The sequence below is a fragment of the Salvia splendens genome, chromosome 12, assembly GCF_004379255.2.
Source record: "Salvia splendens isolate huo1 chromosome 12, SspV2, whole genome shotgun sequence".
In the NCBI taxonomy this organism is placed as follows: Eukaryota; Viridiplantae; Streptophyta; class Magnoliopsida; order Lamiales; family Lamiaceae; genus Salvia; species Salvia splendens.
Genome location: NC_056043.1, coordinates 5,074,442 through 5,099,482, shown reverse-complemented (window position 1 = coordinate 5,099,482; position 25,041 = coordinate 5,074,442). Strand labels below are relative to the sequence as shown.

Here is a 25,041-nt window from a genome sequence, read left to right as displayed (position 1 = left end):
GTCTGTCCACGCCCTACACCAAAGCGGAGTCCATTGCTGTGGCAAGGGCCTGGGATGTCGTCGCGTCAAACGCCGCAGTTGGCACCGATAGTTAAGCTTCTAGAGGCGCGTCTTGGTGGCCTACAACGACTTCAAGCCGAGAGACGCTGCCCCGCAAAAAGTGGGGGATGATTCTAAAAGATGTCAAGAGGTTCGCGGGCATATACGAGAACAACCAGCGCACTGCTGAGAGTGGTCGCAGTGAAGCCTACGTGAAGGCATTGTCGTTCTCCATGTTCAACACTGAAGGGTTTCCTAAGTTCGGCTACTGGGACGAATTTCTCATTCTCCAGGACTGCCCAAAATTCATGGCTATCTGCGCTGAAGAGCTTGCTCCTGGGTCGAAGCGGACTAGACTCGGCAGAGCCGGGAACTACAACAGTAGCAGCGGCTCAAGTTCCATCGACCTCAACGCAAAAGGAAAGAAAACTTCTCTTTACAAAAAATGATAAGAGCAACAATTTGGATTTTCTGCTACACAATCATGTTTTTATTTTACTACTAGTATATAAAATATGTCATGCGTAATATATTCAATATTTTATTTGACCGCCGTTGATGAAACAGCACCAGGAGAACGTCGTTCACTACGAGACAGCGACCGACCCGGTCACCAAGGCGATATACTACGAGCTAATGCTGGAGATTAGGGAGCAGCTGGGGTGGTGTGGTGCAGCGGCGGCGCCGCCAGCGAGTGATGGCCGCGACAGAGATGGAGAAGAGGCGGCGAATTCCGATGATGCCACCGAGTAAACGGTGGCGGTGTTTTTAATTGTTTTTTTTATAAAATTTTTGTTGTATAATTTTCCGTATCTATAATACAACGAATATTTGCTCCCAATTATTTTTTTTATTTTTTTATTATTTCGTTTTCTAATTAATTTCAGTCCAATAATTTTATAACTAATTGCATTAAAATATACAAACAATTGATAAAATAATATGAAATGTGGCTTGGGCGTGTGTCCACTATTGTTGTGGACAAATTTTTTGTGACCGTAGACAAAAAAAGTGGTTGTGGACAAAAAAAGGTGGCTTGTCAACCAAAGTGTCCGCATTATTATGGACACTCTAATACTCCGTTTGTCTCATCCAAAATGTCCACCTTTCCTTTTTAATTTATACCTCTTAATATATCCACTTTTTATATTTAAAAATAAATATTTCTCTCCTCGATTTCCTTATTAAAATATTCAATCTCTTTTTTCTCTTTATTTACCACATCTAACAATTCCTTAAAATCCAATGCTACTAAAAAAATGTAAACATTTTGGGTGGACAAAAGGAATGATATTTAACTAAAATACATTAACTTAAATTAATTGTGGACCTTATCCAAGCCCCCTAGCTCAAGTGGTTGAGAAGGGTGGCAAGGATATGACACCATCCTGGAGGTCTTGAGTTCGACTCAAGGATGGCGCGACTTTGGGATTAATTTCCCTGTGGGCCTTCGACTCCTGGATGGCGCGACTTTGGGATTAATTTCCCTGTGGGTCTGTTCAAGGTTGTTTCCTTGAGGCTTGGCAATCTTTCGAGCCTGAACGCGTCTGAGGGTGGCGGGTAGTCTACCGGGGCTGAACTCGTCGGAGGGAGTGCAGTCTACGAGCCAACATTGGCTAGTTCACGCCCGAATCCGTCGGAGGGAAGCTAAAGTATTCGAGCCACGAAGAGCTGTGGTGGGCTAGTTCGCTTGCTGAATGTATCTCGAACTCCTAGGTATGAAAAAAAATTAATTGGGGACCTTAATTAAAATTATCAAAATAAATAATGACAATGACATGACAGTGAGCGATATGTGGGGCCGTGAAAGAATCGGGGTGGGGCCCAGGACACGTCCGCGCCAACGAATTACGCTCCGCGAAACCAAACCAGAAGGAGAAGGAGAAGGATTATCTCGACAAGAATGGGACCCACCACCCTCCACCGCCGAGGTGAAATCTGGCGGTGAAAACCTCATCGAACCTCTCTTTCACCGCTCCCACTGCCCAAGGCCACACCATTGCCTAGATTCAGTGTAAATCTTACTCATAGTTAGTTAGATAGATCGCTGAGGGGTCCCTGCGTAATTTCCCAATTTATCAAGCCCTGTTCATGGCAAACCTCGAAACTCGTATTTCCCCTATAAATTCTCACTGCCAACATTCCGCACACCTCCTCTCTCCCCCTCTCTTACTGTTTCAAATCGGAGAATCACGCCAGGACCGGAAATTATTAGATTATTATTTCAGGTGCATTGATCAATCTTTGTTTGTTACTCTCATTTCTTTTTAAATTGCACCTTTGTCTGAGATCAATGTGTATTATTCGCTCCGAGTGCTAATATTACTTGAATTTATCGGCAAGTACCTTTTTTTATTTTTTTTTTGAATTATTTTGAGGTGCTTATTGATTTCAGTGATTGATCCGAAATGCTAGTGAATGAAAATTGATATCTTTTGATCCGTTGCTTCTATTGCAATTTGCTGTTGGTTGATTGCAAGCTGGTGAGGCTACTTTGATTTTGATTGAGCTCCTGTAAAAAATGGGAGATTTTTTTGGGCAGCTGATGATGACACCTCTTCTCCATTGGCTTTGTTCGATACTTTTCATAATTTTGAAATATTGTCCCTATTTGTATGATTGTGAGATGCACCATCACTCCACCAGCTTATGGATTCTTTTTTCTATTAAGAAATGATGCTCTGTGATTTATACGCACTGATGTTTTGTTTCATGCTTATTCACAAGAGAACCTTATTTATTAAAGGTGAAAACAGTCCTTTTTCATTCCATTAATTTCCATTTATTCTCTCTATATTGTCTTTGATGCTTTTCCCTTAAAGCTTATTCATGTTCTTTTCCTTTCTTCTCTGATTTTGCAGCAGTGAGCACTTAAAATGGGTTCCAAAGCAGTTGAAGATTTGATAGAGGCTTCATCAGACGTCCATTTTTCTGGGTTTCATTTAAAAAATACAGATCCAAGTAATTCAGTAGCCGAACAACCAACCACCTCTACGACTGAAAATATCAAGCAGCCCTTTGTCATAGGTGGTGCAACCATATAATTTTTTCCAGTAATAGCCAAATTTTAGGTTTTTACAATTTTCTTATATTCTTGTGTTCATCAGCATTGTGCTTTGGTGTTGATGCAATTTGGTTGAATGTGGAATTTAATAATAAGAAATAATTAGCATTCTGTTTTGCGTTCATTAGCATCCTCTTCGTATATTTGGAGAAGATGATAGCTGCCATATAAATTGTTGAAAAGTTATTTAATCACAACCCTGGATTCAAATGATAACAAGTCACATTTCAAGGTAGTGACTACAACATACATGAATGTTTAAGAAGATCATTGGACTGCATGAACCAGGACTAGGAAAAAAGGATACAACTTTCCAGTTACTTCATGGGCTTGTTTGGTGTGCATGGTAGGGGCTTTCCTAGTTGCGCAAACCACTTGATCTGGCTGCTCTGGATTTGAAATGATAAACAACTGAAGGTGGTGTATGACCTATTACTACTGATCCATGTTTGTTGCTTCAAAAAGTTTTTGAAATCTCATGAGGCATCTCTTCAGTAAACTATGATAAACTTCCTGTTTTTTGGTATCCTGGTTTGCTAGAGTTGAAGTGCGATTGGCCTATTAAAGGCTCTGATTTCTTTCTTTCTTGATCATTTAGAATGGAATACATTGGGCATGTCTAATTATTTTTTTGTAATAAATATAGAAGTGCTTCATGTTGATCCCTTGATATGATGTATGCGTATCAGGAGTTGCTGGTGGTGCAGCTTCAGGGAAAACTACAGTCTGTGATATGATTATAGAACAACTTCGTGATCAACGTGTTGTACTTGTCAATCAGGTACCCTATATATTTTCCTATGCCTAGAGATGCTTGTCAACCTTCTGAAATCTAAAGTTTTAGTAGGAACTAGGAAGAATCAACATCGTAACCTACATCATACATTCTATGTTTACACTTTGATGGTTCTATTTTCAATTTGGTGTATTCGTGCCTCCCATCATCCTAAAGTTAATAATCACTCATTTGTGGAAATCATATTCCTTTCAAACAATGGTTCTGTTGACGGTTATGGACTTTGACATGCCTCGGATATGTTTAGTGCAGCCATTACTCTTGTTTTCCTTGAGAATCCTTTAAAATTACCACCATTCACTAAATTAAATTTCAATATGAGTTCGATCATATATATTTATCTTGTGTTTCTTTGCCTGTTGTGTCCCCATGTATCTCCGTAGACTTAAATAAGGATTAGAAACTAATGTGCATTTCAGGACATTATTTATTTACTTCTAGTATTATGCTCTAGAAGCTTCTTAATCTGTCTCTTCTTTTATTCCAGGACTCCTTTTATCACAACTTGAAACCAGATGAACTTAAAAAAGTTCATGAGTACAATTTTGACCACCCTGGTGGGTACTGTCTTAACTTTGAAAGCTTTTATTCTTTTCTTCATAATTTTTTGTCTCTAGTTTAGGCACCTGTTTATTTAAGATTAGTTGTATTCTTATTAGGAAAAACACTCTTTACTGGAATGTTCATTGTAAAGGTTGAATTTGCTATATTTCCACTTTAGAGACATCTCCATTTTTTTTTAATTTTCATGTGGCAGCATTCTATACTTTCAGTGCATTATTCTCATGCTCAATCCGATGTGAAACTTTGGCCACCATAACAAGCTCTTCTCAGCTGTATACATCATGAGCTAGACAGAAATTCTAGGAAAACCCAAAACTAGTAAGAAAACAGTAGCCAATGGAAAGCCTTCTTAATTTCATTTACCTAGATAAGTCAGAGATTGCCACTTTGCTGAATTTATCAGTTGCATTTTCTGGTTTGGTCATACAGGAATTTTAATGCTTACTTATTCATTTTGGTCCAGACGCATTCGACACAGAACAGTTATTGAGTATAATGGAGAAACTGAAATATGGACAGGCTGTGGATATTCCAAGATATGATTTCAAGAGTTATAAAAATGATGTCTCCCCTGCTCGAAGAGTAATTGTTTTCATCTTTGCAAAGTTTCTATTCATTTGTTTTCTTTTCTGTTCTTTCTTGCTGCATCTATGGAAGTATGGAACCCTTTTTCTGAGTAAGCACTAAACATCTATTGAACCGAATCACTTTTGGTTATTTTTCCAGGTGAATCCCTCCGACGTTATTATTTTAGAAGGAATACTCATCTTTCATGATCCAAGGGTTCGAGATTTTATGAATATGAAAATTTTTGTGGATACAGGTTTTTCTCATCTTCTCTCTCAGTATTGGCCCATTCACATGCGTTAGGTCTGTATATTTAAACATCCTAATTATGACATTTTTCAAAGAAAATTGGGATTTATGACAAAGACATGCTACATCTAACAATTGAAGGAAGTTCTTGCAACATTCTAATCCTCACAACTAGTTTCAGTGGCTTGTTCTAAGTTATGCAGTGGGTTGCTAGGTACTTCATATTATATGCTAGTTGAAGCAGTAAGCTGCAGACTTTGTTGGTTTTCTTGCTTGTCATTTTTTTTATCTTGTCCCCATAGTTTGTTAAGAGATTGTTTATATGGTTCATAAATTTACCAGTCCTTTGATTCTTATAAATGTCAATATTCTATGCAGATGCTGATGTACGTCTTGCAAGGAGGATAAGACGTGATACAGTAGAGAAGGGTAGAGATATTGGTATGGTACTTGATCAGGTAGGACAACATTCATCTCATTTACAGAATTACTCCCGTTTTGATTACATTCATCTCAGGTAGGAGTAATTGGCTAGTTAGTGCATGTAAAGCTTATTCCTCTCGTTTGAATTACTTCTCTGTTCTTTCCTGGACATGTTCAAGTCAGTAAGTATATAATGTTCTTTTTAAATTTTAGATGAGATGATTTGGATTCACTCTATGGGGCAGCTCATTTTTTTAAACAAAAATGAGATTAATGTTGAGCATAGATATGAGGCTCACTAAAATTTTAGCATTTGTTTTTTTTTACTTTAAAAATTGACATTACTTGAGGAATTGGTGTTTAATCAAGGTTATGAGTTTACCTTTATGGATTTCAAAAAACAAAAATGACATTAATCAACCTAATCATAATAAACAACATTTATATTTATTCGCCTTCATGATTTCATTTCTTTATGGTGTATTTCTAAACTGAAGATTTTCTGAGTTTTCAAGTTTCCCTTTTACTTATTTTTACTATTTTAAAATTGATGCTGAGCTACAATCTATACCTTCGTTTTAATTGCAAATTGAATGAATGTTTGATTATTAACCACCAGGTTTCATTCATATGCAGTACTCAAAATTCGTGAAGCCTGCTTTTGACGATTTTATACTTCCGACGAAAAAGTATGCCGACATTATCATTCCTCGTGGAGGAGACAATCATGTTGCCATTGACTTGATTGTGCAACACATTCGGACTAAACTCGGTCAACATGATCTTTGTAAAATATATCCTAATTTATATGTTATTCAGTCGACTTTTCAGGTAATGTTTCCATCTTTCCAAATCTAAAGTACAACGCTATTACATTTCCTATGTAAATATCATTTTCTACTTGGGAATTTGGAATATCCGTTTTGATACTGTTGATTGAAACTGAAGATTAAATGAAGTTCTACTGTAATCTAACCCTTTTCTTCTGTTTTATGGTCTGGTGATTTTGTCTTCTCTAGATACGAGGTATGCATACGCTTATACGCGATGCTCAAACAACGAAACATGACTTTGTCTTTTATTCTGACCGGTTGATCCGATTGGTAGGTTTGTGTGATCTGTTACCTACATTTACATAGAAATAACTTTTGACTCTCTTTATTTAGTGTATACTTGTGCATATTAGGTTGTTGAACATGGTCTTGGGCATCTTCCCTTTACGGAAAAGCAGGTGAACACGCCAACTGGTAAGCTACTATCATATTTATTTAGAATATGTGCTTGGGTCTTGGTAGAACTCTCCATTTGAAGGTCTTATTAGTTATTGGCTAAGGCCCTAAGGTGCAAAATAGTTCGGTAGATGAAAAGGCAATTACAGTTGTGAATGGTAAATAAGTTTTTGACATTTATAATCACAATTCGGGTCATATATTCATAGTGGATATTGATATTGATGCCATGGTAATGAAGTTTATAAGACTCTCCAGTACTTCATGACTTTTTACAGATCATAACACTATCTTTGCATTTCATGTCCAAGACAGTATCTTTTGGTTTGATTTTTAAACTCACTCACTTGACAGTGTGTATTACATCTTCGTTTTTTTTTTGTTTTTTTCATAATACATAGAAAATTATGGGTATTTCTTAAAACCATGTTGTTAATGCAGGATCTGTGTACACTGGCGTAGATTTCTGCAAGAGATTATGTGGTGCCTCTGTTATCAGAAGGTATAAAATCATCTCTAGTTCTTATTTATTTACTAAAGATGGTTTCTTGAGGTCGTTTTGCTTCGACTCTTTTATCCTTTTTTTGCTATGTTTCCTGGTTTTCTAAATGTTCCAAGCATCTGCAGTGGTGAGAGCATGGAGAATGCCCTGCGTGCATGTTGCAAAGGGATCAAAATCGGCAAAATTCTCATTCATAGGGAAGGCGACAACGGCCAGCAGGTTGGACAAATACTCTTAGTCGAATAGTTACGTTTGGTTTTAGTTCAACTAATCAGTACTCTGTGCAGCTGATCTATGAAAAACTGCCATCAGATATCTCGGATAGGCACGTGTTGTTGCTAGATCCAATTCTGGGCACGGGTAAGACTCGTAATTATGGTATCTAGTTGTTTCGTCTAGAGTGTGGCTGATAATAAACCTGTAAATTTGATTCGACAATCAGGAAATTCTGCGGTAGAAGCAATTAGTCTACTTATCAAGAAGGGAGTGCCAGAATGCAATATCATATTCCTGAATCTAATATCTGTAAGTTTTAGATGATAGAATGCAAAAAAGTTGGAACTTGGAGAATGTGTGGTAATGGTGAGTATATATTTATATATACGCAGGCTCCCCAAGGTATTCATGTGGTGTGCAAGCGATTCCCCCGAGTGAAGATAGTGACATCTGAGATTGAAATTGGTCTCAACGAAGATTATCGAGTCATCCCTGGGATGGGCGAGTTTGGGGACCGTTACTTCGGGACCGACGAAGATTAAACACACACACAAACACAAACACAAACACAAACACAAACACAAATTACCTGAGTCTTACTATTCAGTAGACATGGATATTATTACTTGTTTTTTTGCCATACTACTTCTCTTCCTACATAATTAATTCACATTTCATTTTTTAAGGAATTTATTTAAATATATAGTATCAGTGTGAAAAGATCTATTTTGGGGTGTAGCAAATGAGTTGAGGATAATGGAATAACAAGAGATCACTCATTCCTCTATCCCAGAAAGATAGCCTTTGATGGGCTAATCCGTTTACACGTTTTCTTCACATGAGTCTATTTAAATTGCTTCTCATTTCATATTATTATTAGCTTCTTCCAACTTATATCCATACAAACAATGTCTTCCTTCGTTGGAAAATATGCTGGTAATTTCCCTCTCTCTCAGCTAATGTCTTTTTGCTATTTTTTACTTAGTGTCTTAGTATAATAATTGAAAACAAAAACCTTTTTACTTGTGATTTAATTTAAGAGTTTATGGAAAGGAAAGTGATGTAGTGGAAATGTACAATACATAGATGAACTGATCAAGAACGCCAAGTACATAGCAACCCCGGGCAAGGGCATACTCGCCGCCGACGAGAGCACTGGCACGATCGGGAAGCGTCTATCCAGCATCAACGTCGAGAACATCGAGTCCAACCGGCAAGCCCTCCGCGAGCTTCTCTTCACTGCCCCCTCTGCCCTCTCCTACCTCTCGGGCGTCATCCTCTTTGAGGAGACCCTCTACCAAAATACCTCGGACGGCAAGCCCTTTGTCGAACTCCTCCAGGACAACAACGTTGTCCCGGGGATCAAGGTCGACAAGGGCACAGTCGACCTCACCGGCACCAATGGCGAGACCACCACCCAAGGCCTCGACTCCCTCGCCGCCCGGTGCCAGCAGTACTACAAGGCCGGGGCCCGCTTCGCCAAGTGGCGCTCGGTCCTCAAGATCGGGCCCACCGAGCCCTCTGAGCTCAGCATCCAGCAGAACGCGCAGGGACTCGCCCGCTACGCCATCATATGCCAGGAGAACGGCCTTGTCCCCATCGTGGAGCCCGAGATCCTGACCGACGGCTCCCACGACATCGACAAATGCGCCGCAGCCACCGAGACCGTGCTTGCCGCGGTCTACAAGGCGCTGAATGATCACCACGTGCTCCTCGAGGGGACGCTCCTCAAGCCCAACATGGTCACTCCTGGCTCCGACAGCCCCAAGGTACATGCTTCATTAATTAACACTATATATATGTAATAAACGTAAAAAACATGAAATTTGGTCAAACTTAAAAATCAGCAGTAAAATCATAAATTTTAACATATCTCAATTTTTCATTAGAAAATATTTCGTAGAATATGTTGTTGATTTTGATGATGTATTTGAGTAAAAATTGCTATGTGTCCTGTTAATTTTTTTTGGAGGTCACATTAGATACAACTTTTTTGGAGTATAAATTAATTGTCGCGGGAAATTTGGATAAAAATTAATTCTAAATTCACAGTTTTTTATTCCAATATTTAAAGTTGCAGAAACCAAAATTTGAACAAAAATACAGTATGATATTTCTGGTAATTTGCCCTAAACGAAATTGATATTTCTCGATTTCACTAGACAGAATATTACGATTTCCTATTTTTTAATTTGATGCACATATATTTCAAATTCATAAACGGAAATTGATGTATATAGGTGAGTGCGGAGGTGATAGCCGAGCACACGGTGAGGGCGCTGCGGAGGACGGTGCCACCAGCGGTGCCGGGGATCGTGTTCCTGTCGGGAGGGCAGAGCGAGGAGGAGGCGACGGTGAATCTGAGCGCGATGAACAAGCTGGAGGTGCTGAAGCCGTGGACGCTGTCGTTCTCGTTCGGGCGGGCGCTGCAGCAGAGCACGCTCAAGACATGGGCCGGGAAGAAGGAGAACGTGGAGAAGGCGCAGGCCGCGTTCGTGGCCAGGTGCAAGGCCAACTCCGAGGCCACGCTCGGGAAGTACGTCGGCGGGGCTGGTGGCCACTTGGCGGCGCAGAGCTTGTACGAGCAAGGATATAAGTATTGAGCTAGGCGGCGTTTATATATTTATATCTCTTCTTCTCATTGCATATATATACACTCTTCATAATTCTAATATAACATGTCCTTTTTTCTCCTTCATCTCCAATTTCGTTACTATGAAAACAAAAAAAAAGAGATGTTCCAATTGTGTTCCTCAATAAATAAATGGACATGGACTTTTGAGCATGGTTTATCTTTCACAAATTTCAGTTTTCTTATTTATAAATGTTGATTTTATCTTGAAGAATACTACCTTCATATTTTTAGTAGGATCAATAATATTTATTCATTACCCCATAATAATTGGAATCTAAATATACTATTTTTAATTGAGTTGCAATTTATGGTCCTTGATTCATGAAGAAAATGACAATATGTATACAACCAGTGGGGTTTTTAGCAAAACTATTGGACTATGATTAATTTACGGATTCAATATACATTTTCTATTAGGTAGTAAATTAATCTCGTTTTTGAATGCAGTAGTAAATTAAGAGAGATTGCGATAATGTTTTGTGTTCAATTAAGCATTCCCCACCCTTATACAACGTATACTAGTATCAAATAAATTACTATGTTTGCTCATTCAAAAAGAATACTAATAATGAGAATATACAGAATTTAATCTAAGGTTTATTCAAGTAAAATATATATCCTCACATTTGATAAGCTCGTTTAATGTCTGACAAATTCCAGCTCATTTCTCCACATCCTACACTCTCTTTATCTTGTTGCTATTTTATTGCTCTTGTGCATATGCATCACAATGTGAATATCCCACTATGGATAATTATTTCTCTTCTCTCCTCACAATGAAGTATTCCTTTCATTGTTCCAAAACATTAGAATACAAAGAGCTATACATAATTTCAGACAAGTATATACTCATAAGAATAAATTGTGGCTTCTTACTATAGTTGTTGTATGCTAAAAATGGACTAAAAAACAACCTATCTCTTGGTTTTGCAAGTGTGGCTTATATGTAGGCTGGTGGGAGGGCTACTCATATCCATTTGGCAATCTCCATGTAGCCAATAAGAATAATGAATCAATCCCAAATTTAGTCTCACTTTAAAACTTGCTTTAATGTTGTAAACCACTTTGTTCCTTATCACCTGTTTCTGAAACTCCACAGCAACATTTGGTGGCAGATGGACCAACCCGGACACCATATGAACCGGCATCAACCGCGCTTCTCTAGGCCTCAAGTCGAAACCCGGGACATCATGCGTTGCTACTACCACCTCCATCAAGTGGACCTCCACCTTGATGTGCTCGAATCGAACACTCAGCTTCCTATTCTGGTTGGAGAAGTTTGCTAGGATGGTGATGTCTGCATTGATATACTCCGGGAAGTTGAGGAACACGGCGTTGAGGGTCGCTCCAGGCGTGTCGAATGAAGGGATTCTTGGCTGGACAGCGACGAAGATGACTAGGATGGTGATGCTGAGGAAGATGATGAGGAGACTGAATATGACGCAGAGGATTGCAGCGCACCATATTGTGGGGGTGGTTGCGCGCGGTTTTCTTAGGATGGCTCGCTCTCTCGCTCGCGCCTTGCTGCTGTGTAGAAGCGTGTCGGCCGTGGCGAGCTTCGGGAGGACAATTTGGTAGATGGGGGAGAGTTTGTTTTGCTTGACTGAGGGTGGTGTGTTAGTGTGTGTTGGGGATGTTGGAACAGAGTCCATTCTGTTTTAGCCTTTGGGAAAAGAAGCATTCATCAAGAATGTGTGTGTTTTGTCTCTTAAATAATAAGGAGAGAGGAAGGGGGAAATGAAATGGAATAAACTAAGGAAAGTGTAAAGTTGCTTTTGAATGTGGTGTAGTTTGAATTTATGTAAGGCTAAAGGGGATGTGTTTGTGGGGTTTCTACTTTTGATGAAATTGTGATTGTGAGGAAGATCAACGGTGAGATGGTGATGTTGTCACTTTAGTGCTACCACTTTTTGATAGTTAGGCGATATGCTTAGTCATGAAGAAATTGAAGAGAGTAGCCAATGTGATTAAGGTAACTCAGTAATAGTTGTACAATTGGTTACTTTGGTGTGTCATCTACCAATCTTGAATTTGACTTTATTGGATAAATGTACTCTCTCTCTTTCTAGTATCCAAGGTTTGGAGTGAGAATAACTAAGCTAGGTTAATACTCACTCCATCCGCGAATAAGAATCTCGTTTTTCCATTTTAGTCCGTTTGCGAATAGGAGTCCCGATTCATCTTTACTATATATGGTAATAGGGTCCCACATTCCACTAACTCATTTCACTCACATATTTAAAACTAATATATATAAGTGAGACTCAAATTCCACTAACTTTTTTTCCACTAACTTTTCTTAGCATTTTTTTTAAAACTCGTACTGGAAATAAATGAGACTCCTATTGGTGGACGGAGAGAGTATTGTTTTGGGTGGTGCATTTTTTACTATAATGAATGTCGACATAGACGCATTTGATTTGAGTCTCTTCGAAGAAGCGACGACGCCAAACATTTCAATTTAAGAGTTTAAGAAGATATTTCATACTTCTTCACTATAGTTTTTTCTCGAAATCATTATAGCATTTTATTTATTTGAATAAATAAACACTACAAAATTTGAATAAAAAACTTCATTTCATTGAAAGTTCAAATGGTATAGTACGAAATAAAAAAAAATACAAATTCAACGGCCATTATAGTTCCAAATTTCTTCAACCAGGTCGGACATGAGCGCCGAGCATGGTCTTGTTGGTTGCGCATTGAGGCCTATCTAGCTAGAACCTCATTGTACCCCACCGGTAATCCTCGAACGTGGGGCGGGGTCGCCCTGCTGGAGCTAGATCCAGCTTCATCATCGCCCCAATCGGTGACTCTTCCACCTTTGTGTTCGACTATCATGTTATGCAAGATGATGCACGCATACATGACATCGGAGATGAAGTCCTTGTACCAGAACCGCGTCGGACCCTTCACCATTGCCCACCGCGCTTGGAGCACACCAAATGTCCCCTCCACATCCTTCCGCGCAGCCTTCTGTTTTTGCGCGAATAAAACTCTCCTCACCCATTGGACAGATGATCGTCTTAAAAAAAACAGGTCACCTAGGGTATATGCCATCGGCCAAGTAGTACCACATATGATGTTAGCGTCCGTTTGCAGTGAACTCGATGGCCGGGTCGTTGCCATTGCATTGCTCGGTGAAGAGATATGATGAGTTCAGGACGTTGATATTATTGTTCGACCCGGCCACACGGAAGTAAGCATGTCAGATCTATAGCCGATGGGCAGCGATGGCTTTAAGGATCATCATCGAGTGGTTGCCCTTGTATCCACTAGTAAATTGGCCTCTCCACGCCGTCGGACAATTCTTCCACTCCCAGTGCATACAATCTATGCTCCCTAGCATTTTAGGAAAGCCGTGCACCGTCTCGTGCATCTTCATCAGGGCCTGGCAATCGTCAGTAGTCGGCCTTCGCAAATATGTGTTGCTGAAAGCCTCCACAACTCCCCTACAAAATTTCTTCAGGCACTCGCGGCCAGTTGTCTCCCCCGACGTGAAGGTACTTGTCGAACATGTCTGTTGTGGTGCCGTAGGCCAACTGACGGAGCACAACCGTGCACTTCTGCAACAGCATAAGTCCAGTTCTGCCGATGCCATCTTCCCGATACTGGAATTAAGGATCACTTTCCTCCAACGTTTGGACAATGCTAAGAAAAAGATCTTGCCTCATCCTAAACCGGCGGTGAAAAACCGTCGGGCCCCACCGTGGTTCCTCCGCAAAATAGTCTGCGAACAGACGTTGGTGAGCTAGGTCGTGCTCGCGGCGGACAAACGTCCGACGGCGAATCGGCCTCTGGATCTGCTCCGCTTGGGCATGCTCCGCCGCTTCACGCTCGCGATCCATTTCGGCCAAGCATTCCGCCGCAGCCCCATGAACGCAGTCGAACAAGGCCAGAGTCAAGGCTGGAGTAATGCCCTCCGAGGTACTCCAATCGTCGTCGGGTCTCATTTTTTTAGTGAGAGAAAGATTGGTGTGTGGGGAAAAGATAATTGATGAGAGATGGGAGAGAAAAGTGTGGAAAAATGGAGTGAAAAGTGAGGTATATATAGATAAAAGAAATAAAAATAATAAAAATAATAAAAAAAATAAAATGAAAATGTGTTGCATCATCCGCAATGGGGCGGACGATACCGCGGACGATGCATAGGGCGCGGACGATGCATCTGGCATCGTCCGCATGGCTACAGTGGCTGACAATAGCACGCCCGATGCATCGGGCAAATTATCGTCCACCCCACTGTGGATGCTCTAACCTGAAAATCTGGTATGGATAATTATTAATTTACATAATTGTCTATTACCTCTGACGAAGTTAGTTACTAATCTTTGTAATTAATAAAGAGTCAAATCACAAATGTATTAGTCGTATTTTGGCTCTAGGATATGTATTTTGCATCTTATGGAGTATTGATTAGTTTGTTTTGTATTTGGGCTTTGCCCACTGTGTTAGGGCATCAGCAGTGGGGCGCCTTAAGGCGCGCCCTATGGCGCGCCACGTCATCAGTTTTATCCTCCTACCTCCACACCTGTAGTGGGGCGCCCTAAGGCGCGCCACATCATCATTTTATTGTTTTATTTAATTAATTTAAATGTTTTCAAATAACAAGTAACGAGTAAATAAAAAACGTCTAAATAACAAATGGCGACGCATTAATAAAAAAAAGTTACACCATTCAACTTACAAAAAAAACAACTAAGTCGGTGCAATTCCCAACTTCCGACGCAACTCATCGATTAATGCCCGGAGATATTCGGCTTCGTCGGGGTCGGTACACTTCTTGAGGGCCTTGTGCGTCTGCAATAACGTCATCGCCATCGACGCTGTTGCCAACGACTCAAACGCGGTGGCCGTCTGGGCCGGGAGCGTTTCCGGGAATGAAGATGGGTTTACAGCGGTCGAGGATGAGGTCCCGGCCGCCTTCCCCTTAGCCTTCGCAGCCTTGACGTCGGGCGGACGCCGGGAGGACACCGGTGTGCCGGAACTCCCTTCATCCACGTACATCCGGTTGAGGTCAACCGGGTGATTGCCGCTGCCGCTGCTCGTGTAATCACCAGCTTCGGTGGTCTTCGTCCTCTTCGGCGCACCAGTGTGCAGAATTCCACCTTGGAACTTCTGCTTGTCCCTCAAGAGCGCCCAGATGGCCTCGTGCTTGAAGTCGTCGTACATCGACCGGTACGACAACAACGCTTTAGCGCGCACGTCGCTCAAGCTCTCGCCGCTCCCCTGTGCCCGCGTGAACTTCTCGAACTCCGCCGCGTACAAGTTCACTTGCTTCTTCACTTGATCCCAGTGCTTGCGGAGTTGCTCACGTTTACGCTTGTACGCGGTCGGCGGCTTCGCCTCATTTTAGAGGCCGGCGATGCGCTCCCAGTACGCGCCCTGCCTCTGGTTGTTCGCGAAAATCGAGTCTTCCGATATATCTACCCAACACCGGGCCAAAATAAGGGTTTCGTCGTCGGTGTAGTTCGTACGGCCGGGGGCGTACTCATCGCAATTTCCGGGAGGCGGCAACTTCTACGCCCGCTGCCGGTTCCGCTTCTTTATGGCTGGGGCGGAAGCGGTCGCGGCGAGTTCGGGATCGGCCGCTGCGGCGTCACGGCGGGAGGGAGCGCTTGGTCGGTTTGGAGACGGCTCCATATCAGACAACCCGTACGATTCCGTACTGAAATCGGGATCGTACTGGGTGTCGGCGTCGAACGAACGATATTCGCCGGGTTCTGTACCCGGCCAACGCGCCTCTCCGCTAAACATAGGACTATTGGGACTTGAATCCATTTCGTAGTAATTATGTAAATGTAATAAGTTTCGAAAGTGAAATCGTGAAATGAAATTACAAATGAACTCTATTTATTAAAAAACGAAACCGCATGCCATCGTCCGCGTCGATCGTCCGCGTAGCCCACAGTGGCCGGACGATGGCGCGGACGATGGCCTATCGTCCGTGGCCATCGTCCGCGTAGGCCGCAATTGACGGACGATGGCACGGACGATCGGCATCGTCCGCGCTATACTCCGCGCCCTTAGTATAGGGCGCGACGATCGTCCGCGGCTTATGTCACGCACCCGCAATGGGGCGGACGATGGCGGGCGCCATCGGGCGTGCCATCGTCCGCCCCATTGCGGATGCCCTTAATACGGAGTATAAAAACATGTTACAAAATTTTGGCAAGTTTCTTGGGCCCAAGAAGCTAGTCCAGCAACCAATGGGTTATATAGTTAGGGCGTGAAATGTTAGTCCACTTAAGAGCATCTTCAATGGCGCCCGTCTCGGCGGAATTCCGACCGGTGTGCCGGAAGTCCACGCGGGACGTCCGCCATTATGCAAGGGAGGCACGAATACGGACATCCGCTGCGGACACCGGAGTTCCGCGGCGTTCTGCGGATATCCGTCGCGACGCCCGTGCGGACGTCTGCCATCGCGTTGACTCCCACGGATGTCCGCGCGGACGTCCCGATTATTGCATTAATTTTTTTTATTGTGGAAAGTCCGTCGGGATGTCCTTCGGGATGTCCGCCACTGTGCAGTGGGATATCCGTATGACGTGGCATTCACAGTGGGATGTCCGTATGACGTGGCAGGAGGTGTTTTTGGGATGTCCGCGGGGATGTCCGCCGGGACATCCGCACCACTTCTAATGCTCTAAAAACTTCCATTGGAAAAACGTCAAAATTAGATTAAGTTACCCAAAACTAATACAATCACAAACCCTGAATTAGATCACAACGTACTCCAATTATTTTATTGCACTTCATTAAAAAAATATCCAATTTCATACATATTTTTAATTTCGTTATTTACAAAACAAAATTAAACAACTCAAAATTACAATAATCAAATACTAAAAAATTACATAATTTAAATTTCTTAAGTTACACTTTAAAAATAAAATAAAGTTCAACTGAAAAGTTTTGGTGCATGACCAATGTTGAACTGAAACTTCTGAAAATTAAGACAGTGCATCTTGACATCGGAAATTAACATTTTCATTGTGGAGTTCCATTGAGTGGTCTGAGTTGCGGTCAGTACACCCATTATCATTGTCCTTAAAACTAATTTTATTTCATCAAATACTTTTAGACCATCCGCAATGGGCGGATGATGGCACGCCCGATGGCGCGCATCGTCCGCGCCATTCATCGTCCGCCCCCACTGTGGGTATGTGGCATAGGCCGCTGACGATAGTCGCGGCCTATGCTTCGGGTGCGACTTAAACCGCGGACGATGGCCATCGTCCGCGCCATCGTCCGCTCCATTGCGGACGTCGCGGACGATGGCCATTGTCCGTGACATCGTCCGCCCCATTGTGAAGGCCGCGGACGATGGCACGCGGTTTCGTTTTTTTATAAATAGCGTTCATTTGTAATATTTCATTTCACACGATTTCATTTTCGAAACTTACATTTACATAATTACTACGAAATAGATTCAAGCCCCAATAGCCCTACGTTTAGCGGAGAGGCGCATTGGCCGGGTACAGAACCCGGCGATTATCGTTCGTTCAGCGACAACACCCATTACGATCCCGATTTCAGTACGGAATCGTATGGGTTGTCTGATATGGAGCCGTAGCCGCATCGGCCGATCCCGCCCCCGCAGCGACCGGTGCCGCCAAGGGGAAGGCGAAGCGGAACCGGCAGCGGGCGCAGAAGTTGCCGCCTCCCGGTGACTGCGATGAGTACGCCCCCGGCCGTACGAACTACACCGGCGATGAAACTCTCACTTTGGCCCGGTGTTGGGTAGATATATCGGAATATCCGATATTCGCCAACAATCAGAGACAGACCGCGTACTGGGAGCGTATCGCGGACCTCTACAATTCGGTCAAGCCGCCGACCGCGTACAAGCGCAAGCGTGAGCAACTCCGCAAGTACTGGGATTAAATCAAGAAGCAAGTGAACTTGTACTCGGCGGAGTTCGAGAAGTGCGCGCGATCACAGGGGAGTGGCGAGAGCGTGCACGACGTGCGCTCTAAAGCGATGTTGTCGTACCGGTCGATGTTCGGCGAGTTCAAGCATGAGGCCATCTGGGCGCTCTTGAGGGAGAAGCAGAAGTTCCAAGGTGTAATTCTGCACACTGGTGCGCCGAAGAGGACGAAGGTCACCGAAGCTGGTGACTACACGAGCAGCGGCAGCGGCACTAACCCGGTTGACCTCAACCGGACGTACGTGGATGAAGGGAGTTCCGGCACACCGGTGTCCTCCCGGCGTTCTCCCGGCATCAAGGCTGCGAAGGCCAAGGGGAAGGCGACCGCGACGTCATCGTCGACCGCTGCAACCCCTGATCCGGACCCGGATGAGCTCCCGACGCAGACGTCCACCGCGTTTGCGTCGTTAGCTACAACGTCGATGGCAAGGACGATGTTGCAGACGCACAAGGCCCTCAAGAAGTGCACCGACCCCGAACAAGCCGAGTATCTCCGTGCATTACTCGATGAGTTGCGTAGGAAGTTGAAAATTGGCCCGACTTAGTTTTTTTCTTTTTTTAGTTGAATGGTGTAATTTTTTTTTTATTAAAACTTCGCCGCTTGTTATTTAGTCATTTTTTTTACTCGTTACGTGTTATTTGAAAACAGTTAAATTAATTAAATAAAACAAGAAAATGATGATGTGGCGCGTCATAGGGCGCCCCACTGCAGGTGGAGAATGAGAAGGATAAAAATGCTGACGTGGCGCGCCTTAGGGCGCCCCACTGCTTATAGTCTTAATGCAACAAGGAAAATGTAACGATTCGTATTCACACAAAACGTCAAAAAATATGAACACAAGAGAAAAAAATGTCCTCGGAAGCAACGCATATATATATATATATATATATATATATTAATGGCTGCCATAAATTAGCATGCCTCCTCACCTCTTCGAGAAAGTGTAGTGAAGATCAAGAATAATGGGGAATTTCCAGAGCATCAGGACCAGGTGTAGAACGCCAGATGAAGAAGAAGAAGGTGGTGGAAATGTGGGTTATCAAAATCAAATGAAGGATCAATAATATTGGTTTCCTTTACTTCAATCTACAAAGCAACAAAGGCCATACTGCAGAAGCTTGTAGTCTCTTCAAAAGCAGCAGATCCTGAAAGAAAGCAATGAAAAGCATGTAGAAGAAAGTTTTGTGTATTGTATGATTAGAACACATCTGAGTGAAGAAATTTAAATGTGGTGATTATCCGGGCTACAACACCAAGTACGGATTTGGGGGTGATGGCAACCCTAGCAAAACCTTCAAATTCGGCCTTAAATTATCTGTTTATCTTCACTTTTTGATTAGGTCTTGCTTGCTCTATGATTTCAGTTAATGTTGTTAACTTTTGTGCCAAATGTATGATATTTGGGACTCCTGTTTTATGATGTTTTTGAAGTTATATATTATGGCGTGGATCCATAATTACTTTGTAACTAAATGTAGACTCGGTTTTCTTAGCTATAGTCGAATGCTATGAAGCTTTTTTTTTTCTAAGTTTGTGTCATGTTATACTGGATTTTGGTGATTTGCTTTTTTACTTACTTTTATTTTTGAACTCTCCGGTAATTTAATTCTCATCTCCAACTTATGTTTTGATCAATCAACTTTTAAAAATTAACCTACAATTCTTCATTATTTTCAATAACTATATAATTTTAAAGATAGCTAGTATGTACAAGCTAGTTTGGCTATTATCTTGATGCTACATGGAAAATTGAGTATCTTTTTTCCACCTAGCTAAATTACCAGTATCAATACACAAGTATCATATTATCATTTAAATTGGGCCTAACAGAAAAGACCAAAAAAAATAATCTTGATTGATCTTTTCTAATTTAGTTATGTCAGTACAGCTTTTTTTCAATTTGGCTAGTTTAGCTAGAATAGTCATTATATTTATAATTACATTATATGGTAAGCTAGCTTGGTCAAATATAGGTGATAACAAGGGCAAGAAAAAAAATATTACTAAGAAATATTTGTTTAAATTGTTTTTTTGTTGGCCTAAATATCTGGATTTTAAAAATAAAGTTTGGGTACTTTGGTTGGTGCCTTTGTGGCATGGAATACAACGTTCAAGATTATACCATGAGTTGAATCGCATGTATAACTTGTGAATTTGAAATTTCCATCAATAGAAATCAAGTTATTGCACCTATTACAGGAATATTTCCGTTTTAATCAACCACTTTAATTGTTCCCTTTATACGAAAATTAGAATATGAGAATTAGAGAAAAAGAAAATTACAGAGAAAAGGGGATTGAAGTTATAACTAGGGTAGTTGTAGAAATAACCAAATTAAATACACTGACAGAGCGAGATATATATCTAAATTAATTCAGAAAATTTGTTAATAACACTGCCACGTCATAGTCGCTCATTGAGCTCTCATGTAGTTGGTGCTCAGCACATCAATTCTAACTATATATGCATACATATGGTTCGATTAAGTTCTAAATAACTAGTTCAAAGAAAATTTTAAACTTTCAATTACATGAATATGAATATTCTCACTAGTATAGTAAGAAGTAGTATTTATAGTTGAGTGAATGAGGAGGGTGATTTTTATGTGGCAAAACATAATTCTATACCAAGCTACTTGAAATAAAATAAAAATAAAAAATTAATCAAATCAAAATAAAAACTGCTCAAAGATATTAAAATTAAAAATTTTGAAGGCTCTATGGTCTGTGCTGATCGAATGGCCTCAAGGTCGTCATCACATGACGATGCAACTTAACTAGTCTACATTCTTGATGAAAATATTGCCATTTTTTTATTTTATGAAATATTTTAATATGCAATTTAAGGACATTTTGTTAATGATAAAAAGTTAGGAAATGGAGTAGTATATTATTGGTAGACTAGTGTTCATAATTTGGGTTTTTTTTAATGATATTGTTAAAAGTTCCTCCCTCTATTCCTTAAATTTTGTCACATTTTGATCGGCACAATTTTAAAAAATGTAAAGTAAAGAAAAGTGGGTTGACAAAGTTAGTGGAGTGTGAGTCATACTTTTAAATATTACTATTAATTTTATAATAAAATATAAGTGAAAATGAGTTAGTGGAATGTGGAGTATACGTGAACAATTTTATGGGACGGACGGAAATGAAAAAATATGTGACAAATTTTTAGGGACGAACGGAGTATACGACAATTCTGAAACCATACAATTTAGGATGTAATCTGATAATTTACCGTAATATCATATGGTTTATGAACAAACTTATTATTATTAATAATAAAGTAGTAGTACAAGTACAGAGTAGTGCAAAAGGAATAGACAAAATCTTAATTCTTTGAAAGTGCGAAACCAAACAAAATGGACAATATGTTTTACTTGGAATAAAAGAGAATCCAAAATAAAAAAACATGTAATGTAATAGTAATATTTTATTGAATGAAGCATAGATAGTAAAAGTCCATTAATGAAAGAAATTAACAAGTCGGAGGGTTGATGGCGCAGACGGCAGCAACTTTCTTAGCATTAGGAGAGTCAACATAGGGCTTCAACTGCGGGTTCTTGAGGTAGTCGCAGAAGCACGGCTGCTGCTCCTTGAGCTTCGCGCAGCACTCCGCCGACGGATCCTGCCCCGACGATATCGCCCCCAGGCACGGAAACAGCTTCATCGGGTTGCACTCCGCCGCCGCCGCATCCTGCACCACCGCAGCTGCCATCACAAGCATCACAAACAACGCCGCAATTCCCTTCATTTTTAACCTCTATTTCTTTGTATGCTATGTTAATTAAGAAATTATCAATTGTGTGAATTGAGTGGAGAGACATAGTGGGGTATTTATAGGAGGAGTGGAGTTGAGGTGAAACCGTCGCTGTTTTGAAATCTGTGGGCGGAATTGCGATTCACGTTTCTGCATGCCGACGAATGGGATTAATAGTAGATGCTCAGCTATGCTATTTCTAACTAACTCACTATCTTTATTTACACTCATTTCTAAGCTTCACCTTAACTACGTCTATAATTGTCTGCACACTTTTAAGTAGGTGGATGGTATTAATGCCAAATTTTAATCTTTTTCCAAATTTTTTAAGTTGTTTTTTTGAATTACTATAATTTACTACACAATTTTTACAAGTAAACCACATTATTATACTCCCTCCGTCTCATGTTACTTGAGGCGTTTCTTTTCGGCACGAGATTTAAGAAAGTTGTGTTTAGTGAGTTAAATAAAGTAGATGAGGGAATAAAGTAAGAGAAAGAAGAGAGAGTAAAGTAAAAGAAAGAATAAAGTAGGTGTGATTAGATGTTTTGTTTTTAGCCAAAAAGAGAAATGACTCAAGTAACTCGGGACAACCCCAAAAAAGAATACGACTCAAGTAACTTGGGACGGAGGGAGTACATTCTTCATAGGGTAAGCAGTGGGAACGGTAATATTAATACTATACGGATGTCAAAATAAATTTATTTATTTATTTATTACTACTATTTTAGGTTGGTATGATAACTTTCTGTCAAGTTAAAATCTCAGAAGATCACACAAGTCTACAGAGCGACTTTGTCTTGTTCTGCAGTTATATTAAACTTTTTGAGAGAATTTTCTTATAAGAAAAAAAACTTGACGGTATTTTTAAAATTGATATTCTATAAAATGTGATTGAAATAACGTATAATTAATACTAAGATTTAATTAAAGTTCAAAACTTGAATCTTATTCAGACAAATATGAAATATCCATATTTGATGCACACCCCCAATGGTAATGATGTGAACCCCAATTGTTGAGTGTCTTTTTCTACTTTGATAAATTACAATTAGATTATCATTTAAATTGGGCCTAACTGAAAAAACACCAAAAAGATCTTGTGTGATTTTTACTAATTTAGTTATATCATACAACCTTTTTTCGGTTTGGCTAGTGTAGCAAGAATAGTAATTACAGCTAATATGATAAGCTTGGTCAAAAATAGGCGATAACAAGCAACACGAAACAATCAGATTTACTTGAACTAAAATAAAGCGACAAAATTCACTAGTTCACATTTGCACCACACTTCACAGTTTACACATAACTATTTTATTCTTTCTGATAATACTCCAATGGTTATGAGAGTAAATATCAATTTAAATTATAAACTATATTCAATTTAGAGAAAATATTCTAATGGTAATTAGAAATTCCTGTTTAAATTGCAAATTATATACTACTCCATGGCCAACGTATCCATGTTTTTAAAATAAAGTTTGTTTGGAGGCATGGCATATTACACGAGGTTCTGTTTTGCCATGAGTTGAATTTTTTGTATCACTCTCTCTCATAACTTGATTTCCCTCGTGAAAGTTCCACCAAATCAAATTGTATTAATGCACCTATTACACGAATATTTCCATTTCTTCTCACTTTATTCAACCACTTTAATTACATATGTATATATAGTATGGGCAACTATATACATGAGAACTATTATGCTAGATGCTACCTTATTTGACAATCGATATACGTGAGCGCATTTGGATTTTATTAAGATTATTTCTTTTTAATTTATATATTTAATCTGTTTATTAATACAATAGAAGTTGTCATTGTCGTCGTTAAATTTTACAAATAATATAAAAACAAATCTTGATTACATAAAATATGCTACATACAGGGGCGGACGCATAAAAAATTGACTATAGGGACTGAACTTTTTTTTTATCTGACTATAGGGACTGAACTTCACTATATATTTTTTCATGATCAAATATAATATATATATATATATAATTATACAATATAAAAACCGCGAAAACTGTAAAAATGCATATATATTTAATATAAAGTAGTCCAAAATATATCTAATAAAAAGAACATGTCATCACTACTAGAAAAATTTCCTAATACTACATCTTACTAATGGCACTTTGTAAACATTGTCATAACATATGGCTTATCAGTACACCAACGTTTCACTACGTTTATTTCAATTAGTATTACTGCATTTTAAGTAACTCTCGTATTGAGACCCTTATAGACTTAAAATTTTATAATAAAAATAATCCTAACAAAAATAAAATAAAATAAAATAAAATAAATTAAAATTAGAAGCGCTAAACTATTTCAGTTACCCTCTCTCACCAATTCACCTTCTACCGCCCTCGATTTCGAAAAATCCCCAAATCCTAATTTTCATTCCATTGATCCCAATTTCATCAGGATATTGATTTCAAATAATCCTCAAATCCTAATTTTCATTCCATTGATCCTCAATTTCATCAGGATATTGATTTGCACGACCGGTTGCAGATACTTGCGGAGCATATGATTTTGAGTGTTCGCAGCTTCCAGGTGATTCAAGGTTCGATTTTTGTGACATGATTCAGGAAATATCATACAGTGTTATTTTATGATATTTTGATAGAGACATCAGTTGTCAGCAATAATCTACGCTTTTATATGAAACTAGTATCTCTCCCGTGCTATGCACGGCCCATTATATTTTTTTCCAGAATATATATAATACCAAATAATTATGTGGCATAAATATTAAATGAAAAATAATTTATCATAATTAATCCATAATAGAGATAGAAATTATAAATTATTGAGTTTCATTTCATTGCAATATAGTAATCCTATACACTAAAAACCCAAACCTCGAAACCTAAATCCTGAACCCTTAACTTTAGTAGAAATTATAAATTATCGAGCTTCATTTCATTGCAATAATATTGTGATCCTATACACCCCAAACCTCGAAACTTAAATCCTATACCCTTAACTTTAAAATATACTCATCATGACCAACAATGAGCCAAATATCAATAAATTCCCCCTCCGTCACAATTCA

At 39.9% G+C, this 25,041-nt stretch overlaps 4 protein-coding genes across 5 annotated transcripts; 2 read left to right on the top strand and 2 right to left on the bottom strand.

The window, feature by feature from the left end:
• Positions 1-1,982: 1,982 nt before the first annotated feature.
• LOC121758700 (uridine kinase-like protein 3) lies at positions 1,983-8,334 on the top strand. Of its 2 annotated transcripts, none has more exons than XM_042154089.1 (15): positions 1,983-2,267; positions 2,901-3,066; positions 3,793-3,884; positions 4,387-4,456; positions 4,927-5,045; positions 5,190-5,286; positions 5,658-5,737; positions 6,339-6,533; positions 6,722-6,805; positions 6,889-6,949; positions 7,373-7,433; positions 7,559-7,652; positions 7,721-7,793; positions 7,876-7,958; positions 8,042-8,334. In XM_042154089.1, exons 2-15 carry the CDS (start codon positions 2,916-2,918, stop codon positions 8,189-8,191), a joined length of 1,410 nt encoding a protein of 469 aa, XP_042010023.1. In that variant the 5' UTR covers positions 1,983-2,267; positions 2,901-2,915; the 3' UTR covers positions 8,192-8,334. The 2 variants fall into 2 exon arrangements, with proteins under 2 accessions (XP_042010023.1, XP_042010024.1); XM_042154090.1 differs by lacking the exon at positions 1,983-2,267 and adding an exon at positions 3,454-3,520 and having other exon boundaries at positions 2,945-3,066.
• Positions 8,335-8,413: 79 nt separating this feature from the next.
• Positions 8,414-10,434, top strand: LOC121758701 (fructose-bisphosphate aldolase 5, cytosolic-like). Its single transcript, XM_042154091.1, has 3 exons — positions 8,414-8,585; positions 8,736-9,418; positions 9,890-10,434. Exons 1-3 carry the CDS (start codon positions 8,558-8,560, stop codon positions 10,250-10,252), a joined length of 1,074 nt encoding a protein of 357 aa, XP_042010025.1. The 5' UTR covers positions 8,414-8,557; the 3' UTR covers positions 10,253-10,434.
• A 764-nt stretch (positions 10,435-11,198) lies between these two features.
• Positions 11,199-11,936, bottom strand: LOC121757437. The gene has a single exon (XM_042152985.1). It carries the CDS (start codon positions 11,934-11,936, stop codon positions 11,199-11,201), a length of 738 nt encoding a protein of 245 aa, XP_042008919.1.
• A 9,503-nt stretch (positions 11,937-21,439) lies between these two features.
• Positions 21,440-22,000, bottom strand: LOC121758338 (non-specific lipid-transfer protein 2-like). The gene has a single exon (XM_042153748.1). It carries the CDS (start codon positions 21,966-21,968, stop codon positions 21,693-21,695), a length of 276 nt encoding a protein of 91 aa, XP_042009682.1. The 5' UTR covers positions 21,969-22,000; the 3' UTR covers positions 21,440-21,692.
• Positions 22,001-25,041: the final 3,041 nt, after the last annotated feature.

Bases quoted from the DNA above. Each gene is read 5' to 3' on its own strand.
- LOC121757437 (XM_042152985.1), bottom strand. From the start codon at position 11,936: ATGGACTCTGTTCCAACATCCCCAACACACACTAACACACCACCCTCA.
- LOC121758700 (XM_042154089.1), top strand. From the start codon at position 2,916: ATGGGTTCCAAAGCAGTTGAAGATTTGATAGAGGCTTCATCAGACGTC. The intron at 5,046-5,189 runs GTAATTGTTTTC...TTATTTTTCCAG, and splicing joins ATGTCTCCCCTGCTCGAAGA to GTGAATCCCTCCGACGTTAT. The intron at 7,653-7,720 runs GTTGGACAAATA...TACTCTGTGCAG, and splicing joins AAGGCGACAACGGCCAGCAG to CTGATCTATGAAAAACTGCC.
- LOC121758338 (XM_042153748.1), bottom strand. From the start codon at position 21,968: ATGAAGGGAATTGCGGCGTTGTTTGTGATGCTTGTGATGGCAGCTGCG.
- LOC121758701 (XM_042154091.1), top strand. From the start codon at position 8,558: ATGTCTTCCTTCGTTGGAAAATATGCTG. The intron at 8,586-8,735 runs GTAATTTCCCTC...TACAATACATAG, and splicing joins CTTCGTTGGAAAATATGCTG to ATGAACTGATCAAGAACGCC. The intron at 9,419-9,889 runs GTACATGCTTCA...TGATGTATATAG, and splicing joins CTGGCTCCGACAGCCCCAAG to GTGAGTGCGGAGGTGATAGC.